General features: G+C 37.1%; 1 protein-coding gene across 1 annotated transcript; it reads left to right on the top strand.

Moving 5' to 3' along the window:
- The first annotated feature begins 9,102 nt into the window (after window positions 1–9,102).
- Window positions 9,103–10,263, top strand: LOC121373145 (cysteinyl leukotriene receptor 1-like). The gene has a single exon (XM_041499598.1). The coding sequence runs from the start codon at window positions 9,103–9,105 to the stop codon at window positions 10,261–10,263; it is 1,161 nt and encodes a 386-aa protein (XP_041355532.1).
- Window positions 10,264–22,774: the final 12,511 nt, after the last annotated feature.

The raw sequence follows: 22,774 nt of genomic DNA, 5'->3' as shown, positions 1-22,774 counted from the left end.
AGATTGTTATACGAAAGTGTACACATCGGTTTTTTTCGGTACTTGCGGTTAATTCTTGTAACTAAATTTATATGCATATTTTAATAAAACATAGCCGAATGTATTTTGTTTAGCTTTAAACTACGCCTGTAGTATTGTTTATGTAAACTTCATTGATACTTATGTCGCGTAACAATGCAAAAGTTCATTCACTATTATTTGAATCAGGTGATTTTTTAAATGACGCCATTTCCTCTAGCTGCTGTGTGCATATTTATGGATCATTTAGTTATATTGGAAGGGATTGTTTAGTTTATATTGTTTAATGTGAATGAAGGGAACGTGTGAAACATTTACACTGACGAGGAAACCGTTTAATTTTCACCAACAGCTGTAGAACAACGTTTACAAGTAAGTTTCATGCGTGAAGTGTTCTACATTTCTTTGGCAACTAACCGCGTCTCATTCTATCAGCGAATGTGTTTAATCACTGCGTATACATGTCTACTCTACTATAACATTTAATTTATCGTATTGAAAAAAAAAAGTACTATTAAACGGTATCTGTGTCACTTTAATTGTATTGCTTTTGTATCTTCCACGTGTGTTTTCTTGAAAATATTTAAATATGGTTGCCCGAATAATCCGGATTGTTGCACAAATGTAGTGCGCGTCAGCCGTGGGTGGGTTTGGAGGGGGGGGGGGGGGGGGGGGGGGGGGGGGGGGGTAGTAGGCATGGCTTAATTGTTTCCCGGTTCATCGATATCTGAATGAAAAAATAAATGTAAGCACCTCTGGACCAATCAGATTGCCGTAAAGTGTATAGACACAAAATCAAAATTAATTATATACTAATAAACAAAAGGAATATTTACATAGTCATCAGAGTAAACCCGCTACATGTTCATAATGCAGCAAGGGATCTTTTGTATGCACGTCCCCACAGTCAGGGAAGCACATACCACGACCTTTGACCAGTTGTGGTGCACTGACCGGAACGGAAAAAAAATGCAGTCAGTTTAATGGATCCACTGAGGTGGATCGATCCTGCGATGCGAGCACCTCAAGCGAGCACTCAACCGACTGAAGTAAATCCCGTCCATTCTGCAAAATGACAAGATGAAAATGGTCCTTTAATTAAACGTGTCTAATAACACAGATACACGACGGAAAACTAATTTCAATTTCAAGATAGGCTAGCTACAATATACAATGCCGTTGTTATTTTATCTATTTTTATGGTAAGAAGTTGATAATGTAATTCCTGACAACACAATACCTGTTTACCGTTTCAAAAAAACAAAAAAAACAACATTACTCTGCTTATCTTGTGAGTTTAATTATTCTGCCTGTAGACATAATCATTGTCCACTACGTGAAATGTAGAATGCAAGAATATTAACTTCAAGGCAAAACTTAATGAATTTTCTTTTGTTATTTTAGAAACATATTAATCTCCTCCGACAGAACATAGATTAGCGTTTCTTAACGGAGGCGTCGGTTTTTAATTTAAACTTCTTTTTTACGTTTATGGAGTTGATTATATGAAACAAAAATTAAATCCTTTTAAAACTGTATAAAAGCATGGATAGACCACACAACATATTTTGCGGCGCGGTTCAGCAGCTACGGTGCGTATTTTTATCAGGTTGGGAATACAAGGTAAGGTAAGATAGTGTTAAGGTAGTGTTGTTTATAACTTGTTTTATTTAATGACACCGCTAGAGCACATGGGTATACTAATCATCGGCTTCTGGGTATGAAACATTTAGTATTTTTTACATAGTCTTAGTGAGGAAACCAGCTACATGTTTCCATTAGTAGCAAGGAATCTTTCATATGCACTACCCCGCAGATAATATAGCACACACCACGACCTTTGATATACCAGTCGTGGTGCACTGGCTGGATACAAGGTATGATACGATAGTGTTAAGTTAGTGTTGTGTGTAACTTATTACGGCTCGTGTTTAAACGAGCAGTGTCACAAAATGTATTATACTGATAGCAGCGTTTTGAAGAGAACAATGAAACAGATCATATCAATCGCGGATCAATAATCGCTGTTTTATCTCGAACTGAACCAGAAGAATACTACATGTTTAAATATAGCGCTAAAACAACTTACGTGCGCACTGAAACTGACGCGTGGAATGCTACATCTAGGGCCGGGAGTGTGGTGGTGAAGGGACTGTATTTTCAAAGGTGGAAGACTTAAAGTACAAAATAATACGTGGAAAACAGCCAAATGTTTCACGTACAGTCTGTCATGTACATTTGCAGCAACATCAAATGTGAAAATGGCCAGTTTCCCTCAAGCGAAGATGAACACCAAGATATATATATATATATATATATATATATATATATATATATATATATATATATATATATATATATATATATATGTATATTACAGTGTTGATATGTGTCACTTTGCTCGCTAAGACAAGTATTTGCAATGCATATGTGTACGTGTAATAAATTGAGAACAATTATACTAGTATTTATAATACATAAAGCATACGGTATAAATGAATTTGTGTTTATTGAAAAATTAAAGTGAATAGTTTAATATGCATGTACAATGTACAGAATTTAACAACGTTATAAACAATTGCCGTGTATAGATTATACTCCCTCAGTGTTTTGTCATATCATAATTGTTCAGTACGAGTTGATAACAGTATGCTATCCGAGGCTTGCCGAGGAGTTTTATACTTTTAGCAAGGCGTGCTCATAAATTATATCACAAGATACAGACGGGGGGAGGGGGTATTATTTTTATCATCCATTATCTTTCTTTTCATTTGCGACAAGTGTAAACTATATCAGTAATGTGGGTTGAATGTCAGTATATTTGGCAGCGGTAGACTCGTTAACTAGCAGAACGACAGTAGCGAGACGTCACTAATGGCAGGTTTAGCGCTGAAACATACACCGTGACGTGACAGATTAATGTCTTGTGATTAAAATTTGACCAATCAAGATTATAAGAAGCGATATTTTGTAGGAGAATATCGCAGAAGATATCGCAAATTATAGTGCCAGCGATATCTCCCAAACAAACATTCAATGGATGATCAATGGAAATAGTGGTTTCGTGTATCCGTGAGTTGCATTATTTGTAACGGTATGGTGCGTAATTTGTTACGGTGTAGTGCGTAATTTGTGACGGTATGGTGCGTAATTTGTGACGGAGTGGTGCGTAATTTGTGACGGTATGGTGCGTAATTTGTGACGGAGTGGTGCGTAATTTGTGACGGTATGGTGCCTAATTTGTGACGGCGTGGTGCATAATTTGTGACGGTATGGTGTGTAATTTATGACGGAGTGGTGCGTAATTTGTGACGGCGTGGCGCGTAATTTGTGACGGTAAAGTGCGTACTTTTCAAGTTATTTTCGTGCTTATATCCATTTAAGGTTCAAGCACGCTGTCATAGACTCACACCTCAACTATCCGGGCTGTCTATCCAGGGCAGAGGGTTAGCTGTTAGTGGTTAGAAGTTACTGAGAGAGAAGAGGGTGTAGTAGTGCTACACCTACCCACTGAGTCGCTCTGGGTGGCTGCGAACCCAGTACCTATCAGCCTTATATCCGATGGCTTAACCACGACACCACCGAGTTCGGTGATAATAGCAGGTTACTGTCTTAAGATATCGGCTGTATTCTGCAAAGGTTATAACGGCGAATACCGCGAGCCTCAGTCTGTCGAGTAGCGTTCGCTTTTCGATCTAAACAAGATAAGGAACGAAGGAAATGGTTTATCTAACGATGCACACAAAACATTTTATTTACGGTTATATGGCGTAGAACATATAGTTAAGGACCTTACATATATGTTGAGAGGAAACCAGTTGTCGCCACTTCATGGACTACTCTTTTCGATTAGCAGCAAGGGATTTTTTTATATGTACCATCCTATAGACAAGATAGCACATACCACGGCCTTTGATGTACTGGTCGTGGTGCACTGGCTGGAGCGACTTAACAGAATAAATGAATGAATGTTTAACGACACCCCAGCACAAAAACTACATCGGCTATTAGGTGTCAAACTATGGTAAAGGCAAACAAATGCGACTGAACAGGATAAAGCCGATATCTCAAGAGGGAAACAGGTTATTTTATTTATCCTGCAACCCATAAAAGATAATGAAATGAACCATTTTATTTCACAACTTTACCGTTTTCCAGATTAGTATGTCCACACGCTTACAGCATTTAAATACAAAAAGAAAATAGTTGTTAAATAACAATTTATATCTGATTTTAAAAATAAAAATTGTCATCAAAGCAGTTGTTTTGTTTAATAAAAACAATCAACTGGAAAAACTTTGAACAGAACAACATTCCTTTGCTGATCGTAACTAGTAATTCAGATAATTTCTTTCAGTGTCCTAACATATAGAGATTTATCTAGTCATCCTATCTGAACAATACACACAGTTATTGTACGATAAAATCGCTTAGTCAGTCAGAGACAACTCTAAAAGTCGAAATTTCTGCCTACCGCCGGATAGGCAATGGTTCCCGCTCTATCACCACAGTAATCCTATGCTTGGTGTTTAATACTTTTGTACCACGCTTTGGTGTCGGTCCCTTCGATTTTACCCGTGGTGTATCCCATAGTTAGACCACGGGCGTTTCTGGCCTAAATTTTAACGATTTAACGAATGGCTGAAGAAAGAAAGAAAGAAAGAAATGTTTTATTTAACGACGCACTCAACACATTGTATTTACGGTTATATGGCGTCAGACATATGGTTAATGACCACACAGATTTTGAGAGGAAACCCGCTGTCGCCACTACATGGGCTACTCTTTCCGATTAGCAGCAAGGGATCTTTTATTTGCGCTTCCCACAGGCAGGATAGCACAAACCATGGCCTTTGTTGAACCAGTTATGGATCACTGGTCGGTGCAAGTGGTTTACATCTACCCATTGAGCCTTGCGGAGCACTCACCCCGGGTTTGGAGTCGGTATCTGGATTAAAAATCCCATGCCTCGACTGGGATCCGAACCTAGTACCTACCAGCCTGTAGACCGATGGCCTAACCACGACGCCACAGAGGCCGGTTGGCTGAAGAAAGTTACGCCTACAGGTCACATATAGTTAAGCAGGAAGTAAATTAGAACATTGTTTTAAAAAAAATAAACAACAATAAATGCATTGTATCCACCTGCTAAACATTTCTTTTTTATCCGGGGCACTTCAAATTTTGAGGAGGGGTTAGCCTACGCAGCGCTCTCTCCTTGTAGGCCTATCCGCGCCTGAAATGTCAGATGAATTAGTATTCCCGACATGTTTCCGCGTATAGGCTAATCGAAGCAAGTAGTCCAAGGCGGACCCGATAAATTGCAAAAACCTACACATTTGCTACGTCCGATTCGGACTACGAAAGCAAGGTGGTATGTATCCGTTAAAATTAAATTATAAAACTTCTTTGCGACCATGGTGACGTCATGAAGGCGTGGTAATGGGGCGTGGTACAAGCTAGTTACCTTATCCATCACTCGAGATTCGTCTAATTAGACCACGGTTATTGCAACCGTTGAGTGACGGGTGAAATAGATCTCGATCATTACACCCATCACTCAACGGCCGCAAAAACCGTGGTCTAACTAGATGAATCTTTCGGAAAAGCATGATGTAACTATAACTTATTCTGCAACCACCAATTCTGTTGACAGAATATGATGACGGATAAAGCAAAGCGGTAGCCTGCTACTAGCAGGATATGACCTTTGACGTCGCACGCATAGCCGGGCCACATTACAAAATCGGTCATTTAACCTCTAGGTCATCGTGCAATGTGGTTGAAATAACAGGATAAAAAATAATAAGTATAACCATATAATCGAAAATAAAATGTGTTGAGTGGGCCGTTAAATAAAACATTTCCTTAGAGAGGAAATATTTACTTTCTAAACCTACCCAGTTGTAGGAAGAAAGAAAGACATTATTTATTTAACGACGCACTCAACACATTTTATTTACGATTATATGGCGTCAGACATATGGTTAAGGACCACACAGTTATTGAGAGAGGAAACCCTCTGTCGCCACTTCACGGGCTACTCATTTCGATTAGCAGCAAGGGATCTTTTATATGCACCATCCCACAGACAGGGTAGTACATACCACGGCCTTTGATATACCAGTCATGGTGCACTGGCTGGGACGTGAAATAGCCCAAATGGGCCCATCGACACGGATCGATCCCAGACCGACCGCGCATCGAGCGAGCGCTTTACCACTGGGTTACGTCCCGCCCACTCAGTTATAGGCAGATATGTCCCGTTATAGTTGTAGATATATTTCTGACGGCAAAGACCGATCATTACGTTCACATATCCGTCTGTCTCTTCAACGGGAGAAGGAAGGAAGAAACGACGCACTTAACACATTTTGATTATGGTACCGGCCTCGTTGGTTTCGTGGTTAAGCCATCGGACTAGTTTTTTAGGGTGGGAACCACCCCCCCCCCCCCCAAAAAAAAAAAAAAAAAAACCCACACAAAAAACACACAAAAAACCACACAAAACCCCCCACCAAAAAACCCAACCCAGCCAACAAACCAAAAAAAAAAAAAAAATCCGTACTATTATTAATTATTGGTAGGCCTATTTGAAATGGAATATCCCCTACTTATTTTGAGCAGTATATTTGTCTGGTGGTCAGAATTAGGCATGATACTCTAAGAAATCGTGTACACTGTGAGGTTTTCGTGTATTTATGAAAACTACTTATAACGTATCCGGCTAGAAATCGTTGCCCAGTGGTAAAACGCTCCTCTAATACGCGGTCGGTCTAGGACCGACCGACCCTCGTCGGTGGGTCCATCGTTATATACATAGCAATGAAACAATATATAGATCTACGGAAACCATAAAAGTGATATCCGGTGAAAAAGTTATATATGCAAAAATTCGTCTGTTACGAACGTAAATAAAACATGACTGTTAAACAATTTGCCACCACTCGGAAAATGAAATTGAAGAAAAGCGAGCATGTTAATGTGGCGAAGCATTGTAATAATACAGCTAATTTTGAATTTGAATGACGTCAGTATTCCAATGAAAGTAAAAATCAATCTGTAACAGAATTTGACAAACCTATAAAGAAAATTTCAGCTCAATACCTAAAGGTCTTCTGAAAAAGAATAAAAAGTCCGGAAAATAACTTTTCACACCTCCTACGTCCAAGAGCCATAACTCTGTCAAAATGAGGTAAATCGTCATGAAAGACAAACTTGGTCTGTAGCAGTAGATGTTGCAACTACACACACAATTGCAGCTCAATATCTCAAAGTCTTCTACATCCGGAATACATATGTGGGACAGTCGGACAGACAAACGGACGGACGAACAGACATACAGACGGACGGACGGATGGGGATGAAACCTATAGTCCCCTCTGGCAGGACCGGTAGGTGACTAATAATGGTAGCACAATGTCCTGTCATTGAGTGTAAGTTAAAATTTAACGGCGTTCGATTCGTTTTGTTTTGTGGGAAGTTGTTGGTGTGTTTTGTTTTTTTGAGGATTGCTATGTCAGCTATGTTTGCACAGCACCAGTATTATTAAATCAATGTTAATTTAATAATTGAATAAAACTATGGTCAAGTAAATGTTCTGGAAAAGTTCCATCGGAAGAAATATATTATGGCGTTACGTGGTTTCGATAGGATAAGCGAAAGATATTAACAAAAAGCGAAAAATATTGTCAATAATATTAGGAAAGATTTATACAATAAATATACCATTTTGTGTTGGGTTTTTGTGTTGTTGTTTTTCTATTACAATTTTTATGTCAACTCGTGATGTGTGAAAACCATATATGGTTTCCACAGATCAATCTTTGACATACACATTGTATTCGAAAACCCCCTATGAAATAGCCTCTATATCCCAACCGGACGTACGTATGCGTGGGCTCATTGGGCTATTGTTCGTCCCAGCCAGTGCACCACGACTGGTATATCAGAGGTCGTGGTATGTACTACCCTTTATGTGGGATGGTGCATATAAAAGATCCTTCCTGCTAATCGAAAAGGTAAGCCCATTAAGTGGCGACAGCGGGTTTCCTCTCTCAATATCTGTGTGGTCCTTAACAATATGTCTGACGCCACATAACCGTACATACAACGTGTTGAGTGCGTCGTTAAATAAAACAGTTCTTTCTTTCTTTTTGCATACAGCGCGACAAATTGATGTAGTCGAGCGCGCGACACGATACCAACAGAAATATTATTTCTATATTTTTCGCGCAACACGAACTACAAACCAATCAGACACGTTTTACTTGGCGGCTTCAACTGTCAATAACAATTTCAAAATGGAGACTGTCGTTATGGTCCCGTCCGGTTAGCATCCAGTTAGGGTACAGCTTTAATAACATGCTACATTTCAACGGCAGAACTTTTTTTTTCTTCTGTTTTTCTCAGGGTCAAAACGCACAGAAACTTGGTCTGGGTACGTCAGTCTGGCGCTGTCAAATTATAAAGCATGTCCTATGTCTACTCTCCCGTGAATTCCGCGACTCCGAGAACGCGGAAAACGTTGCAGTTTGCATCATCGTGCAGGATAGTTGTTCGTCCGCGGAAAATCACATTTCGTGCAGAACACGTGCAGAATTCATAATTTTAGACCGTGGAATTTGTCTTAATCACCGCAAAATGTTCGATGTTATGAACTGTAGCATTAAACATCGAATTGTACTAGTGTTTATTTTCCATACCGTAATAAACAGAAGCATAAAGCATTTCTTTCTTTTCTATTAAGTCAGTACAGGTTTCCGCCATTGAATCGTAATCCTCGCAAGACAGAGCGCAGCGGATTGTGGCGAGATGTTCCGATCGTTGCTCGTTGCGTGGGTTACGGAAAACGACGTAGACGAGTTTTAATAACACTGAAAGATCCCACAAATACGAAATAGGATTCAGCAATTCCATTCTATTCAATATTCAATTCGGCAGTAGTAGAAGCAGTAGTAGTAGTATACCTTTTCTACGTCGTCCACTTATTATTATTATTATTATTATTTTTTTTTTAATCCATTGCCAACATGTTTTTACTTTTGCAGGCGCCAACAATCCACAGTCACTAACATAACAACAATGGTTCTAAACGAAACTCACGATGATAACTCGAAAGTTATGGATGCTGCACCCAATGCAACAGATTCGAGCTCATTTCCCTCCATTTCTTTAAATCCGGAGACTGCATACTGGGTCTGTACTGTGGTATATTTTGTAATAGGCTTGATAGGAAATGCCTTGGTCTTTCCGTTAATGAATGACGTAAAGTTCTCATCGTTGTCCTACCCAGTCTATTTGATGTTCATGGCCGTCTCGGACAGTGCAGTTCTTATTATATATTGCATCCATCTGTCGTTGAGATTCTTCAAATCATTTCACATTATTGGGAAGTACGTGGCTGCATGCAGAATTTGGATGTTTTTGATGACCAGTGTGAACCTCCTGTCGCCGTGGTTGGTCGTTGGACTGACTGTGGATCGGTTCTACTGTGTTGTTTTCCCGCTGACACGCGATCGATTCTGCACGCGAAGAAAAGCAAAGATCGTCTGCACCAGTCTGGCTACCTTGGCCATATTACTGAATCTACCACTATTGGAAGGGGTGAAGACTGTCGAAAAGTCAGATGGGTGTTTTGTGGAAAACCACATCGTCATTTACGTCGCTTTTATGCGTCTGGTTATCACTTCAAACCTTCCTTGTCTGTTGATTCTCATCCTCAACATTGTGATTGGAATCCGCATCCAGCGCAGCGTCACCTTCAGAAAGAGATTCACCTCCACCAGCTCTGGCTCCAGAGAAAACAAGCTGGACAAGTCACTCCTCCCTCTAATACTGATCTCCATGTTGGCTTTCTTAACAACCCTACCTTCATCAATCGTTGACACCGTCGTAGGGGTCCTAATAGTAACCAAATCAGATTTGAACTCTTTGGTCACGGTCGCCAAATTTGTGCTGCCGTTTAATTTTGTATACATGATCAATTTTGGACAAAACTTTTACATTTTAATGGCAAGTTCAGCCAACTACAGGAATGTTATTAAGAGAAAGTTGAATTATTGCAAGAGCATGTACCTACAGGAAGAGGGTGTCAGTCAGTTAAGAGTTCCAGTCCAGATTCCAAACACTGATGACGCCAGGCCGAGTGTGACGGAGTTGAATACCAGATCGTTTTCACGCACCGATTCAACACCAGTTGCTACTTCGGATGCCGGTGGTGGTTTCAGAAATGAGTCTGAATGAAGGCATTCGTTCAGACACTTGTCTCACCTCAACGACGACTATAAGGGCAATTCAACAGTGTGTTACTTTACTTTTATTTCTATTTATTTTTTGTTTTTTATTTAATTAATTTATTAATTTATTAATGTATTATATTTTATTTTTTTTATTTTATTTACACAATACACAACTGGAGCACAAGCCTACGATGTATATGCCTATAATATAGCCATTGATTACCAATCATAAGGACGGAATCACATACTGATTAGTTCCTGGCATATCAGTAGTGTGCAAATAACAGCATTGTTTACTAACTCTTTAAAAGTTCATACAATAGTTGAGTTATTTCGTGTGAATTTTTTTTATTTTATTTATTATTATTATTTTTGTTTTCTTTGTTGTTCTTCTGTTGCTTCGTCGTCGTCTTATAATAATAATAATAATAATAATAATAATAATAATAATAATAATAATAATAAAACAACAACAACAACAACAACAACTACTAATACTACTACTACTAATACTACCATTATTATTATTATTATTATTATTATTATTATTATTATTTCAAATCTCACTTTCTCTACTTTGAATTCCATCTCATTTCTTCCCGATCTGGCAACTCCTCCTATCTTTTAACTTCTTTCACTGTCCACCTCCACATCCCAGTCCAACCGCGACACGTGCTTATCTCTTGTGGCTACCCGTGTCATTTCCCATCAGCTTTAGCTGCCAGCATAGTCTTAACGCTTAGGTGAGTGTTTAGTAGTTACACTTGTACTAATATTAATATTAATATTTCGTGATCAAGTTCCATGTTTGTTTTATTTCACTGGCTTACAAATATGTACTATTGTTGTGATAGGATATTAATCAAAAGGTGATTGATAATCGACGTGAGAAAGTAAAAGAAAAGAGTCCTGTATTAATCAAAGGGAGATAATCGATGTGAGAATGTAATAAAAGTTATGTGCGGAGAATACTTTCGTTGGTCGATTTTAACTAATGACAAAATTATATACAATTATATAATATATATATATATATATATATATATATATATATATATATATATATATATATATATATATATATATATATATATTGAAATAAACATTAATATAATTCATGTCCTTGCTTTAATAAATGAATGGCAAAAGATATAAAAGACATATCTTATTAATTGATAATACCTTTTTAGATGTTTTATAAAGGCAATTTTAGAATTAATTACTGAAAAGGGCTTGTTTAATCTCAGGGCAGCATGGCGCTGATTATGGCAAGATGGTGCTAGACTATTGAGACATGGTGCCGCACCATGCTAAAACAAGCTAGGGAAAACACTATATATATATATATATATATATATATATATATATATATATATATATATATATATATACTAAATTTTAGTATTCACTAATAACTCATTACTCGGAGTTTCAGGCTCCTCGCCTTCATCAGATGAGTGTTTATAATTGTGACAGTTAAGGTGACGTCACGCTGTGTGTACGCGGCGGTGCGCTCCTGACGTCATGGCACGTCAGTCGTGAGACTCTCGGCTTGTTGCTGTGGCGGCATTTTGATATGAGTTCTGTCCTTTTGTTGAGTAGCTTGTCTCCTTTTTCAAATAGTATTGAGAGCTTCTCCTCGATGCACAGGTTGCATTGTCCCGAGCTGCGTTTCCGTGTGTCCGATTTCCTGACGATTTCCCAATTGATGTGATAGGCGGTTTTTTTTCTTTTGAGTTCCCAGATGTATTTTGACAGTTCTGTCTCTTTTTCATAGCGTTCATATTTGAAAGATTTAGTGTGGTTGTTAAACCTCTCCTTGAATGTACCTCCAGCAAGACCTATGTATGATCTGACAGTCTTACCAGATGCCACGCTTGCCCGGTATACGAGGGAGCTAGTTTGGCAGTTGCCGTTCAGGGGGCATTCGTTCTTCTGTCTGCAGTTACAAGGCTTTTTTTGTGCGGGATCGGTTGAGCTCTGGATGATTTTCGTGTTGTGGCTTTTGATTATTGCTCCGAAGTTTTTCATGCAGCTGTAGCTGATTTTCAGGTTGTTTCTGTTGAACAATGTGTGGTATTTGTGATTACTTGGGAAATGCTTGGATATCAATTTGATGAACACGCTACCGACGTTTGTCTTCACATTCTTGCTGAATGGGGGGTTGAACCATGTGATTTTTCTGGGTCTTTTCCTTTTCTTTGTGTCTGGTTGTTCTCTATGTTTAGGCGGGTCGTATTGGATGTTTACTGTGTAGCCACTTGCCCTCAGCGCTTTGTTGTACCCTAGTGCAGCTTCCGCGAAGTAGTCTTCATGGGAAGACAGAAGGGAAATTCGTTTGCCGATTGATTTTGGTATTTGCTTCGTGATTGCGGGTGGGTGGTTTGAGCTGACGTTGATGTAAACGGGTTCGTTGTTGGGTTTCCTGTAGGGTTTGTGGAAGTCAGTTTCAAGGTTCAGGGTGATGTCCAGATAGTTGACTATTTTCAGGTTGGTCTCGATGGTGATCTTTAGGCCAAGATCTTTGAATATTTTGATGAGCATTTTCCTCATTCTGTCTGCTTGGCTTCCTGAACTTCTGCGTAGAACTGCTAGACCGTCATCTCTGTACAGTCCGACGTTCATGTCGGAGGTATTTGTTTGAATTGTGTGTAGGATGAGGAGTCCTACTAGTTCGCACACTTCTGCTCCATCATATCCGCCCATGGTGACGTCGAATGCATTGGGAGTGTAATTTTTCACCCATGGCTGTTCTTTGTTGTCAAAAGTAGTGATTTTCTTGCATGCATGATAGTTGTGTATTCTATATCTGGGATGACTGTATATTTCTTCGCCCATTTCAATGCCTTGTCGAGTAGTTCAGGTGTTATGGAAGGGTAGAAGTCCACAATGTCGAATACGAGGAAGGATAGTTCTTTTTTATCATGCAGAGCTGAGAACCATTCAAGTACAGCGGAAGTGTTTCTCCATTGGTTCATTTGCGTCTTGAGTCGTGTTTCACTGTTTATTCGGTCTAACATAATTTTGCTGATCCTACCGATTTCGCTTTTTGCTGGATTGATGAGTCTACAACTTGGATTAGTGGCAAAATTGTCCTTATGATCTTTCAAGGTGATGAATGCTCGGGTCTCTGCCATCTTGTCTATTCTGTCACGTATTCCTAGGGCATTGCTGACGTACTCGAACTCTGTGTTGATATCTTCGATTGTTTGGTCGTCTGCATGTTTGTACTTCGTTGTAATGTTTTCTGTTAGCATTTTGTCATAAGTGTCCACTTCTAACTTGTAGAAGTTTCTAGTCTTGTCTGCAGGTACGAACACTTTTTTGGAGTTGTTTATATGCCTTATGTCCTCTTTCATGGTGTTCTGGAACTGGTCATATGCATTCTTGAACTGTATGGTCTCAACCATGTGTAGCATGTCCTTTTCGAAGGGTGCTAAACCTTCTATTTGTGGGGGTGTTTTCCTGGAGTTAAGTCCGAATTTGCTATCTTTGTTCGGTGTTGGGTCGTCATGGTTGCGTTTATCATCGTTGTTCTTTTCAAAGAAGAAAGCTTTCCATCTCATACGCTTTATTACACTTTCCACTTTCTCATGTGAGAAAGTGTACCTGCTCCACTAACATTGTGTTGAGCACTTTATGTCCAATAGTGATAACAAATATATTACTATATATATATATATATATGTATGTATGTATGTGTGTGTGTGTGTGTGTGTGTGTGTGTGTGTGTGTGTGTGTGTGTGTGTGTGTGCGCGCGCGTGTGTGTTATTACCAGTGTGTTTTTCGGTATCGTCAATATCATATATTAGGTATTGTACATTATTGTAATGATTTAGAACGACGTGTATTTTTGTTGTTGTTTTTTTGGTTGTTATTATTATTTTGTTGTTGTTGTCGTTGTTGTTGTTTTATGGGGTTTTTTTGGATGGTGGGGGCGGGGGGCGTGTTTGTTGTTTCTGTTATTTATTGGTCTGTTTGTTTTTTTTTTTGTTTCATGATCAGTATAAAAAGTGAAATAGTGTATTAAAAAAAGATGACTGTTTATTATTATTATTATTATTATTATTATTATTATGTTGTTGTTGTTGTTATCGTTGTTGTTGTTTTTTAAATATTAGTATAGTAGTCAATATTTACTTACTCCATGCATATCTGTACACGGAATCTTTTTACAAAATATTAGCTATTGTTAGCTTTGTGTTTCCAGTCAAGGTACACTCATACCGAAAAAAAAAATCGCAAACAAGACGTTGTCTACATTAGTCCAGTAGCTTAGCGACACATTTGGATACGAGGACAGACCATATAAAAACACCAATTTGTGTTGCTGTTTCTGTAAGTCCTATGATTAGATGTTGTGCTATGATCCAATCTGTCAGTGCTTTGGGGAAAATTATATCTTCATTTCAAGATAGCCGCCATTTACGAGACGGTTTTTGTCAATAGTTTGAGTTCTAAATGCTGTCAGACCACAATTCAATCTGGTATATCCATATTTTATTAATGTGTGTGATGTATCCGTGGTATATCTGACAAACTGTATCTTGATTGTAAGATGGCCGCCATTTACGAAACGGTTTTGTCAATATGTTGAGTTCTAACTGCTGTCAGACCACAATTTAAACTGTTATATCCATATTTGATTAATGTGTGTGATGCGTCCATGCTATATTTAACAAACTGTGTCTTGATTTCACGATTGCCGCCATTTACGAGACGTCTTTGTCATTATCTTGAGTGCTAAATCCTCTAAACTACAATTCAAACTGCCATACACATATAGTAGCATATTTGGACATGTCAATCTTGTATTCTTAATTAAATGTAAATTTACATTTTAATGTAGCTGGCATCTTGAATTTTATAAATGGTCCATTAAAACAATTTCAGTATACATAATTACATTTGTCAACATGTTTTAGATGAATTGTTCATCAGCTTATTAATAATAATAATAAAATATACATAAATAAAAACAAATATGTCTTCAATATTCAAATATCAACACCTTTCTGCAAATAATAATGGCAAAAATTGTCCCCATCAATCAGGTAAACTACTGGACTACACCATTAACGTTACCAAAGCACATCCGCAGCCTGGCAAAAAACACATGTACAGCGTTTTCGTTGTATATAGTGTGGAGACTCTTGCAGGATTATCATCAGCGCATAATATGTTTTGCTCCGAACACCAGTAACCTGGTTGGTTACATGTGGCACATTATATTAGCATTAGGTATTTCACTCTTGAAAGGAAGCTCCTCCCATCCTCAAGTAAATTTAGAATAGTCTCTACCTATCTATATGTGTGTGCGTCTGTGTGTCTGTCTCTCTCTTTCTTTTTGTGTATTTATGTCGCTCTCTGTTTCTCTGTCTGTGTATCTCTTTCTCTCTCCGTCTCTCTCTCTCTCTCTCTCTCTCTCTCTCTCTCTCTCTCTCTCTCTCTCTCTCTCTCTCTCTCTCTCTCTCTCTCTCTCTCTCTCTCTCTCTCTCATGCAATACTTGTAAACGAATACATGTGAACTACCGGGTCCCACGACTGTTTCAATATTCTAACGTTCAAAGGCCATAACTCTACGAAACATGGATAATTTCCATTTTTGTGACATGGTTATGCCCCATGAAGAATCAAACTTGATCTGGTTGTAAGGTTGGTAAAAAAAAAAATTGTTTTCTTTAACGACACTACTGGAGCACATTGATTTATTATTGGATGTCAAACATTTCGTTATTTTAACAAAAACGCTACATTTGTTTTCATTAGTAGCAAGGGATCTTTTATATGCACCATCCCACAGACAAGATAGCACATACCACGGCCTTTGATGTACCAGTCGTGGTGCACTAATAGGATCAAGGAATAGTGCAATGGGCCCACCGACGGAGATCAATCCTAAAACGATCGCGCATCAACCGAGCGCTTTAACACAGGTCTACGTCCCGCCCCAAAGTTGGTAAAGTGAACGTGAAACCGGAACTGTAAGAGTACATAATACAGCGATATAAACAAGTTCAGCTTAGTATATATATATATATATATATATATATATATATATATATATATATATATATATATATATATATATATATATATTAGAGGTGTGTGCCCAGGAAAGCCTGCTTGAAACTCAATTGGATAGCAGCACGAAAATACGTTGAAGTGAATATTAAATGGTGGTCATCGGGATTTCCCCAGCCCGACCAGTGTCCATCGAGTGGTCTATTATTTGACGTGGTATGTGCTGTCAGATCCATGGGGAAATGCCTAAAAAGAGACCCCATGCTGCTAATGAAAAAAAGGTAGCATTACACAATGTTTGATATCCAAATAGTCAATGCTTAAAGCAAAGGACAATTAAGACAGTTGGCCTGATATGCATATTCAACGATATATAATGCATATTATTGCTTAATATTAACAAGTATAATTGTACAGTTAATTAATAAAACGGTTAAATGTGACAGCTATTATATATAACGGGCACAGCCATTTTGTACCATCCCAGTGATTACGAAATACCTAACGTGTCACAACAAAACATACCTGATTTTTGCGGATGCATTGCAATGTTCTGTAATAATAGCCATCCCAGTAAGCCAGCAACAATTATATATTATTTTTTCAATACAAACTAAACCACCATTGTGAAAGTGTTGACATAACTGTATTGTGTTTTGTACATAAGTTAACCCACGTACTGAAACAATCATGGGGGTGTTTTCTTGTTAATTGGTCTTTTCTTTCCGTGGCCTGTACCTGTGGTTCCTGATTGACAGGTGTATATTTAGACGGCCCCCAGACACTGTGTCTAGACACCCTAAAAGACGTGCCTCTTTTATTACAATCACAGGGTAGTGTTTGATAGCCGCACGGACACCCCCTAAAAATCGCAATGGACACTATCGGCTGATCTGCTTTATTACTGTAATTAATTCTGTAAAACCCTTGATTAAGTAGACTTTCCCATCTAAAATCACAAAACTGACCAATTACGCAGTCCCAAAGAAAATAAAATTATAATTTGAGTATCGTGAGCTGTTTTTGCCCGAACGTACCCTACCAATAGGCCTAATAATATGCATTTTTTCTTTGGTTTTTTGAAAAAAGAAAAATATTATAACTCCATTTCGTTCTACTGACGCAAATTAAAATTTATTTTGCTAAATAGTTTTGTTATACTGTCAAGTCATTTATGTTGTTTTACAAGTGAGGTTGACGAAAGCGAAGCGCCTTGTCGTAAATTAGAGCGTTTGTTTACACTGTGCATAGAGGAGATGGACTGAACTGACGTCACTTCGCCCCAAGCTATACCACCGGACGTCACAAAAACGAAACAAAATGGCTGCCCCCAGTTATCAGGAATAATCATGGGGTTTTGGGTTTTTTTTAATTAACTCTAAAATTACGCGTTTTTCATGTGTTAAAGTGTCAGTATGTGTTGGTGGTCCGGGTATGCATCTTTCCAACACATAAGGCTCATGTTTGAGTTCACCCTACCTTTAAAGTGTCAGTATGTGTTGGTGGTCCGGGTATGCATCTTTCCAACACATAAGGCTCTTCTTGAGTTGACCCTCCCTTTAATTAATCAATATGCTCAAAACATCAAGTCTGTTTTGTTTAACAACACCCCTAAAACACGTAGAAACTCCCACAGACAACACAGCACATACCACGACCTTTGATAAACCAGTCACGTTACAGCGTTTATCTGTGGGCAATAAAACGCGGAAAAAGAAAAAGAAGACGACGGAATGAAATAAAAACATGGTAAAATGGTAGAAGTAATAAGTTTAAACACAGGAACAAACTCGTTTTAGTATGGTAAAATGGTAGAATTAGTAAGTTTAAATACAGGAACAAACTCGTTTTAGTATAGTAAAATGGTAGAAATAATAGTTTAAACACAGGAACAAACTCGTTTTAGTATGGTAAAATGGTAGCAGTAATAAGTTTAAACCCAGGAACAAACTCGTTTTAGTATGGTAAAATGGTAGCAGTAATAAGTTAGAATGTAGGAAGAAACTCGTTTTAGTATACTAAAATGGTAGAAATAATAAGTTTAAATATAGGAACAAACTCGTTTTAGTATGATGAAATGGTAGCAGTAATAAGTTTAAATACAGGAACAAACTCGTTTTATTAAGTTTAAATATAGGAACAAACTCGATTTAGTATGATAAAATCGTAGCAGTAATAACTTTAAATATAGGGACAAACTCACTTTAGTATGGCAAATTGGTAGTGGTAATAGCTTTAAATATAGGGACAAACTCACTTTAGTATGACAAATTGGTAGCGGTAATAACTTTAAATATAGGGACAAACTCGTTTTAGTATGGTAAAATCGTAGCAGTAATAAGTTTAAATATAGGACCAAACTCGTTTTAGTATGGTCAAATAGTAGCAGTAATAAGTTTAAATATAGGAACAAACTCGTTTTAGTTTGGTCAAATTGTAGAAGTAATACGTTTAAATATAGGAAGTAACTCGTTTTAGTACGGTCAAATGGTAGAAGTAATACGTTTAAATATAGGGACAAACTCGTTTGAGTATGGTCAAATGGTAGAAGTAATACGTTTAAATATAGGAAGTAACTCGTTTTAGTACGGTCAAATGGTAGAAGTAATACGTTTAAATATAGGGACAAACTCGTTTGAGTATGGTCAAATGGTAGAAGTAATACGTTTAAATATAGGAACAAACTCGTTTTAGTATGGTCAAATGGTAGCAGTAATAAGTTTAAATATAGGAACAAACTCGTTTTGGTATGGTCAAATTGTAGAAGTAATACGTTTAAATATAGGGACAAACTCGTTTGAGTATGGTCAAATGGTAGAAGTAATACGTTTAAATATAGGAACTCGTTTTAGTATGAGGGGCGGAACGTAGCCAGTGATGCGCGGTCAGTCTGAGATCGATCCTCGTCGGTGGGCCGATTGGGCTATTTCTCGCTTCATCCAGTGCGCCACGACTGATATATCAAAGGCCGTGGTATGTGTTATCCTGTCTGTGGAACGGTGCATATACAATGTGTTGACTGCGTCGTTAAATAAAACATTCCCTTCCTTCCTTCTTAAAACGGTAGCAGTAATAATTTTAAATATAGGAACAAACTCGTTTTAGTATGCTAAAATGGTAGAAGTAGCAATTTAAATATAGGAAAACACACATCTTAGTATGCTAAACTCGTAGCAGTAATAAGTTTAAATATAGGAACAAACTCGTTTAGAAGATACATTTTTATTTCCAATACATTACATATTGACTGAATATAACAATAAAGCAATAAAAACAATAATTAAATATGGCAACAAATAAAACAATAGTACCTATATCTTTAACCGAACGCCACACACATCACAATACATAGATATTTGTGAGGGGAAATACAATTAAACTGTACATCGTTTGTTTCACTAGTCGTAATTACAAGATAAAAACAAAAACCAAAAAAAACAAATCGAGTCATTACATTAATCGCTTTGCACTGACATGTGAAAAACAAACCTTAATTACAAAATTTACGACAAAATCATTAACAGACAATTTTCTGTTGCTTGAACAACTGATGACATTGAGCATTGTAGCATTGCTGTCATTATCATCACCACCATCATCATCATCATCATCATCATCATCATCATCATCATCATCGTCACCATCATCGTCATCATCACCATCACCATCATCATCATCATCATCACCACCGTCATCATCACAAGCACCACCAGCATCATCATCATCATTACCATCATCATCATCGTTATCATCATCATCACCGTCGTCGTTATCATCATCATCATCACCACCATCATCATCATCATCACAATCGTCATCATTCCCATCATCGTTATCATCATCATCATCATCGTCATATTCATCATCACCACCATCATCATCATCACCATCAGCATCGTCATCATCATCGTCATCAACATCATTACCACCACCACCACCATCATCATCATCACCACCATCATCATCATCATCACCATCGTCATCGTCATCATCATCGTCATCAATATCGTCACCACCATCATCATCATCATCGTCATAATCATCATCATTATCATCACCACCATCATCATCATCATCGTCACCACAACCACCATCATCATCATCATCATCACCACCACGGTATCATCATCATCATCGTCAATCGTCATCATTGGGCTCACCACCATTCCAGCATGCATCATTATCATCATCATCATTAAGGTCGTGGTATGTCATCCCTGTCATCATCGGATGGTCATATAATCATCAAAATCAACATCATTGCATCATCATCATCATCGTCAGTCATCATCATCATGATCAGTGGCGACATCGGGTTTTCTTTTTCAGTATCATGTGGTACTATCAACCTCTGTAAGCCTGGGATACCTGAAAACGAAACTGTTTAGTTTGTCCTATCTATAACATGTCTTCCTTTCTTCTTCCAATAAGGTGTTTTGTTCACTACTCTGTTCTTTTTCTTATCTCATCTTTATATTTCTTACACACTCTATGTCTGTAGACATATATGTATCTGTTAAGTATCTGTTTTTGTAATTGTGTTCTGTTTTATCCACTGGAACAAGGCCAGGCGTATTTTACTTCAACTTCATTACCTGCTATTTCTAAACAAGTTATACACTAAATCATACAAAATTAAAATTCCCATCGCTGTAGTTAAAACAATAATGAAGTGCTAAAATAAAACAGAAATAAAGGCTTATGGCGAGTTTACGAATCTTAACACTTAACTGTCACGGACTCGGGGATTCGGAAAAAAAAAAAAAACCCCGTAAGGACATATTACATTATTTCAAATGCAAACAGTTTAAATGTATTGCTTACAAGATGCTCACTTCACAACAGAATTGGAGACATATATACACAGCGGGGATATAAATGCATATTTAATTCATATGAGACAACCACTCGTGGTTTGGAGTTGTGTTTAATAATGATTGTGAGTACAAAATGCACAAAATCAAAATAGATAATTATGGTAGCTTTATCATATTGGATATAACAGTGAAAGGTGAAACGACAACACTCCTAAACATATATGGACCAAGTATAGGCAATACAATATTTTATATAAAAAAAATATTTTTAACTATATTGTAGATCTGGATAATGATAAATCCATGATTTGTGGGGACTATAACTTAGTTTTAAATACAAACATTAGACACTAAAAATTCATCCAAAGTCTCAAAAACAAATTATAGAAACTATGGAAATATTTTCTTTAAAAGATCCGTTTAGATAACTATATCAGAATCTTAAAAGATAAGTGAAGAAAACAAGACGCCACGTGAACAAGCTCGATTCGATTTTCCCATTGTAACTAGTAATTTAATGTCATCAGCTGATATTTACAAAATAATGTTTGAATTGATTTAGGACATTTTATAACCCGGGCCATCGACTATAGCTATTCCATCAAAGAAATGTCAAATTAACACAAATTAGGTATAATTACATGCATTCCGAAAGTAAATAAACCAAAGGAATTTCATAAACACTGGATACCTTTAACTCAAATAAATTGCATTTATAAAATGGCTTCAGGGTACATCGCTAACAGAATAAAGCAAACTTTGGACACAATAATAAATAATGACCAAACTAGTTTTGTAAAAGGAACGTATATTGGAGAAAACACAAGACTAGTATATGATATTATGCAGTGCACTGAACTGAATAATATTCCTGCATTATTACTGCTTATAGACTTCGAAAAAACAACAACCCAACATTGATTCATTGTCATGGTCATATATAGATAAAGCACGTGATATTTTCAATTTTAAATCATCAATAAAAAAATGAAAACACTGAATCAAAATATTTTATAATAATTCTATGTGAAGAGTAATGCAAATTAATTTTGATCTAAACCAATCATTGGAAAACGGGGATGCAGACAAGGCGACCCACTATAGCCATACATTTTTATTTTATATGCTGAAATGTGTGCAATTATTATTAGAAATAACTAAACTATTAAAGACATAGATGGTGACGAATATTTAATATCGCAATATGCTGACGACACATGTTTTATTCTAGATCTACTGAATGCCTTCACAGTACACTAACGGAATTGATTATTATGAACAGATTTCAGGCCTAATTTTTTTATTCCAAATTAAAAGATTGGAAGCATTTTTTTAAAAAGATGTTTACCACCATATAAGATGGAAATTAGACGGGCGCAACAGAATTCAATTTACTTTGTATGAACATTTCAATAGATTTGGAAAAATATTACTGCAGTTAATTATGAATCTAAAATAAAAGAAATGCAAACCTCCATGAAACTGTGGTCTATTAGAGAACTAACAGTCTTAGGACTAATAATTGTTCTTAAACTTTAATAATGCCTAAAATAACACATCTTTTAATACCGCTACATAATCCAAGAACAACGATATTTTAAAAGTTAAAAACGTTATATTTTAAATGTATATGGCAGAATAAGCCTGAACGTGATTTAATAACTCAAGACTATA

Source organism: Gigantopelta aegis, chromosome 5, assembly GCF_016097555.1.
Source record: "Gigantopelta aegis isolate Gae_Host chromosome 5, Gae_host_genome, whole genome shotgun sequence".
Taxonomy (NCBI): domain Eukaryota; kingdom Metazoa; phylum Mollusca; class Gastropoda; order Neomphalida; family Peltospiridae; genus Gigantopelta; species Gigantopelta aegis.
Note: the sequence above shows the minus strand (reverse complement) of the source record. Positions and strands in the feature narration are given on the sequence as shown.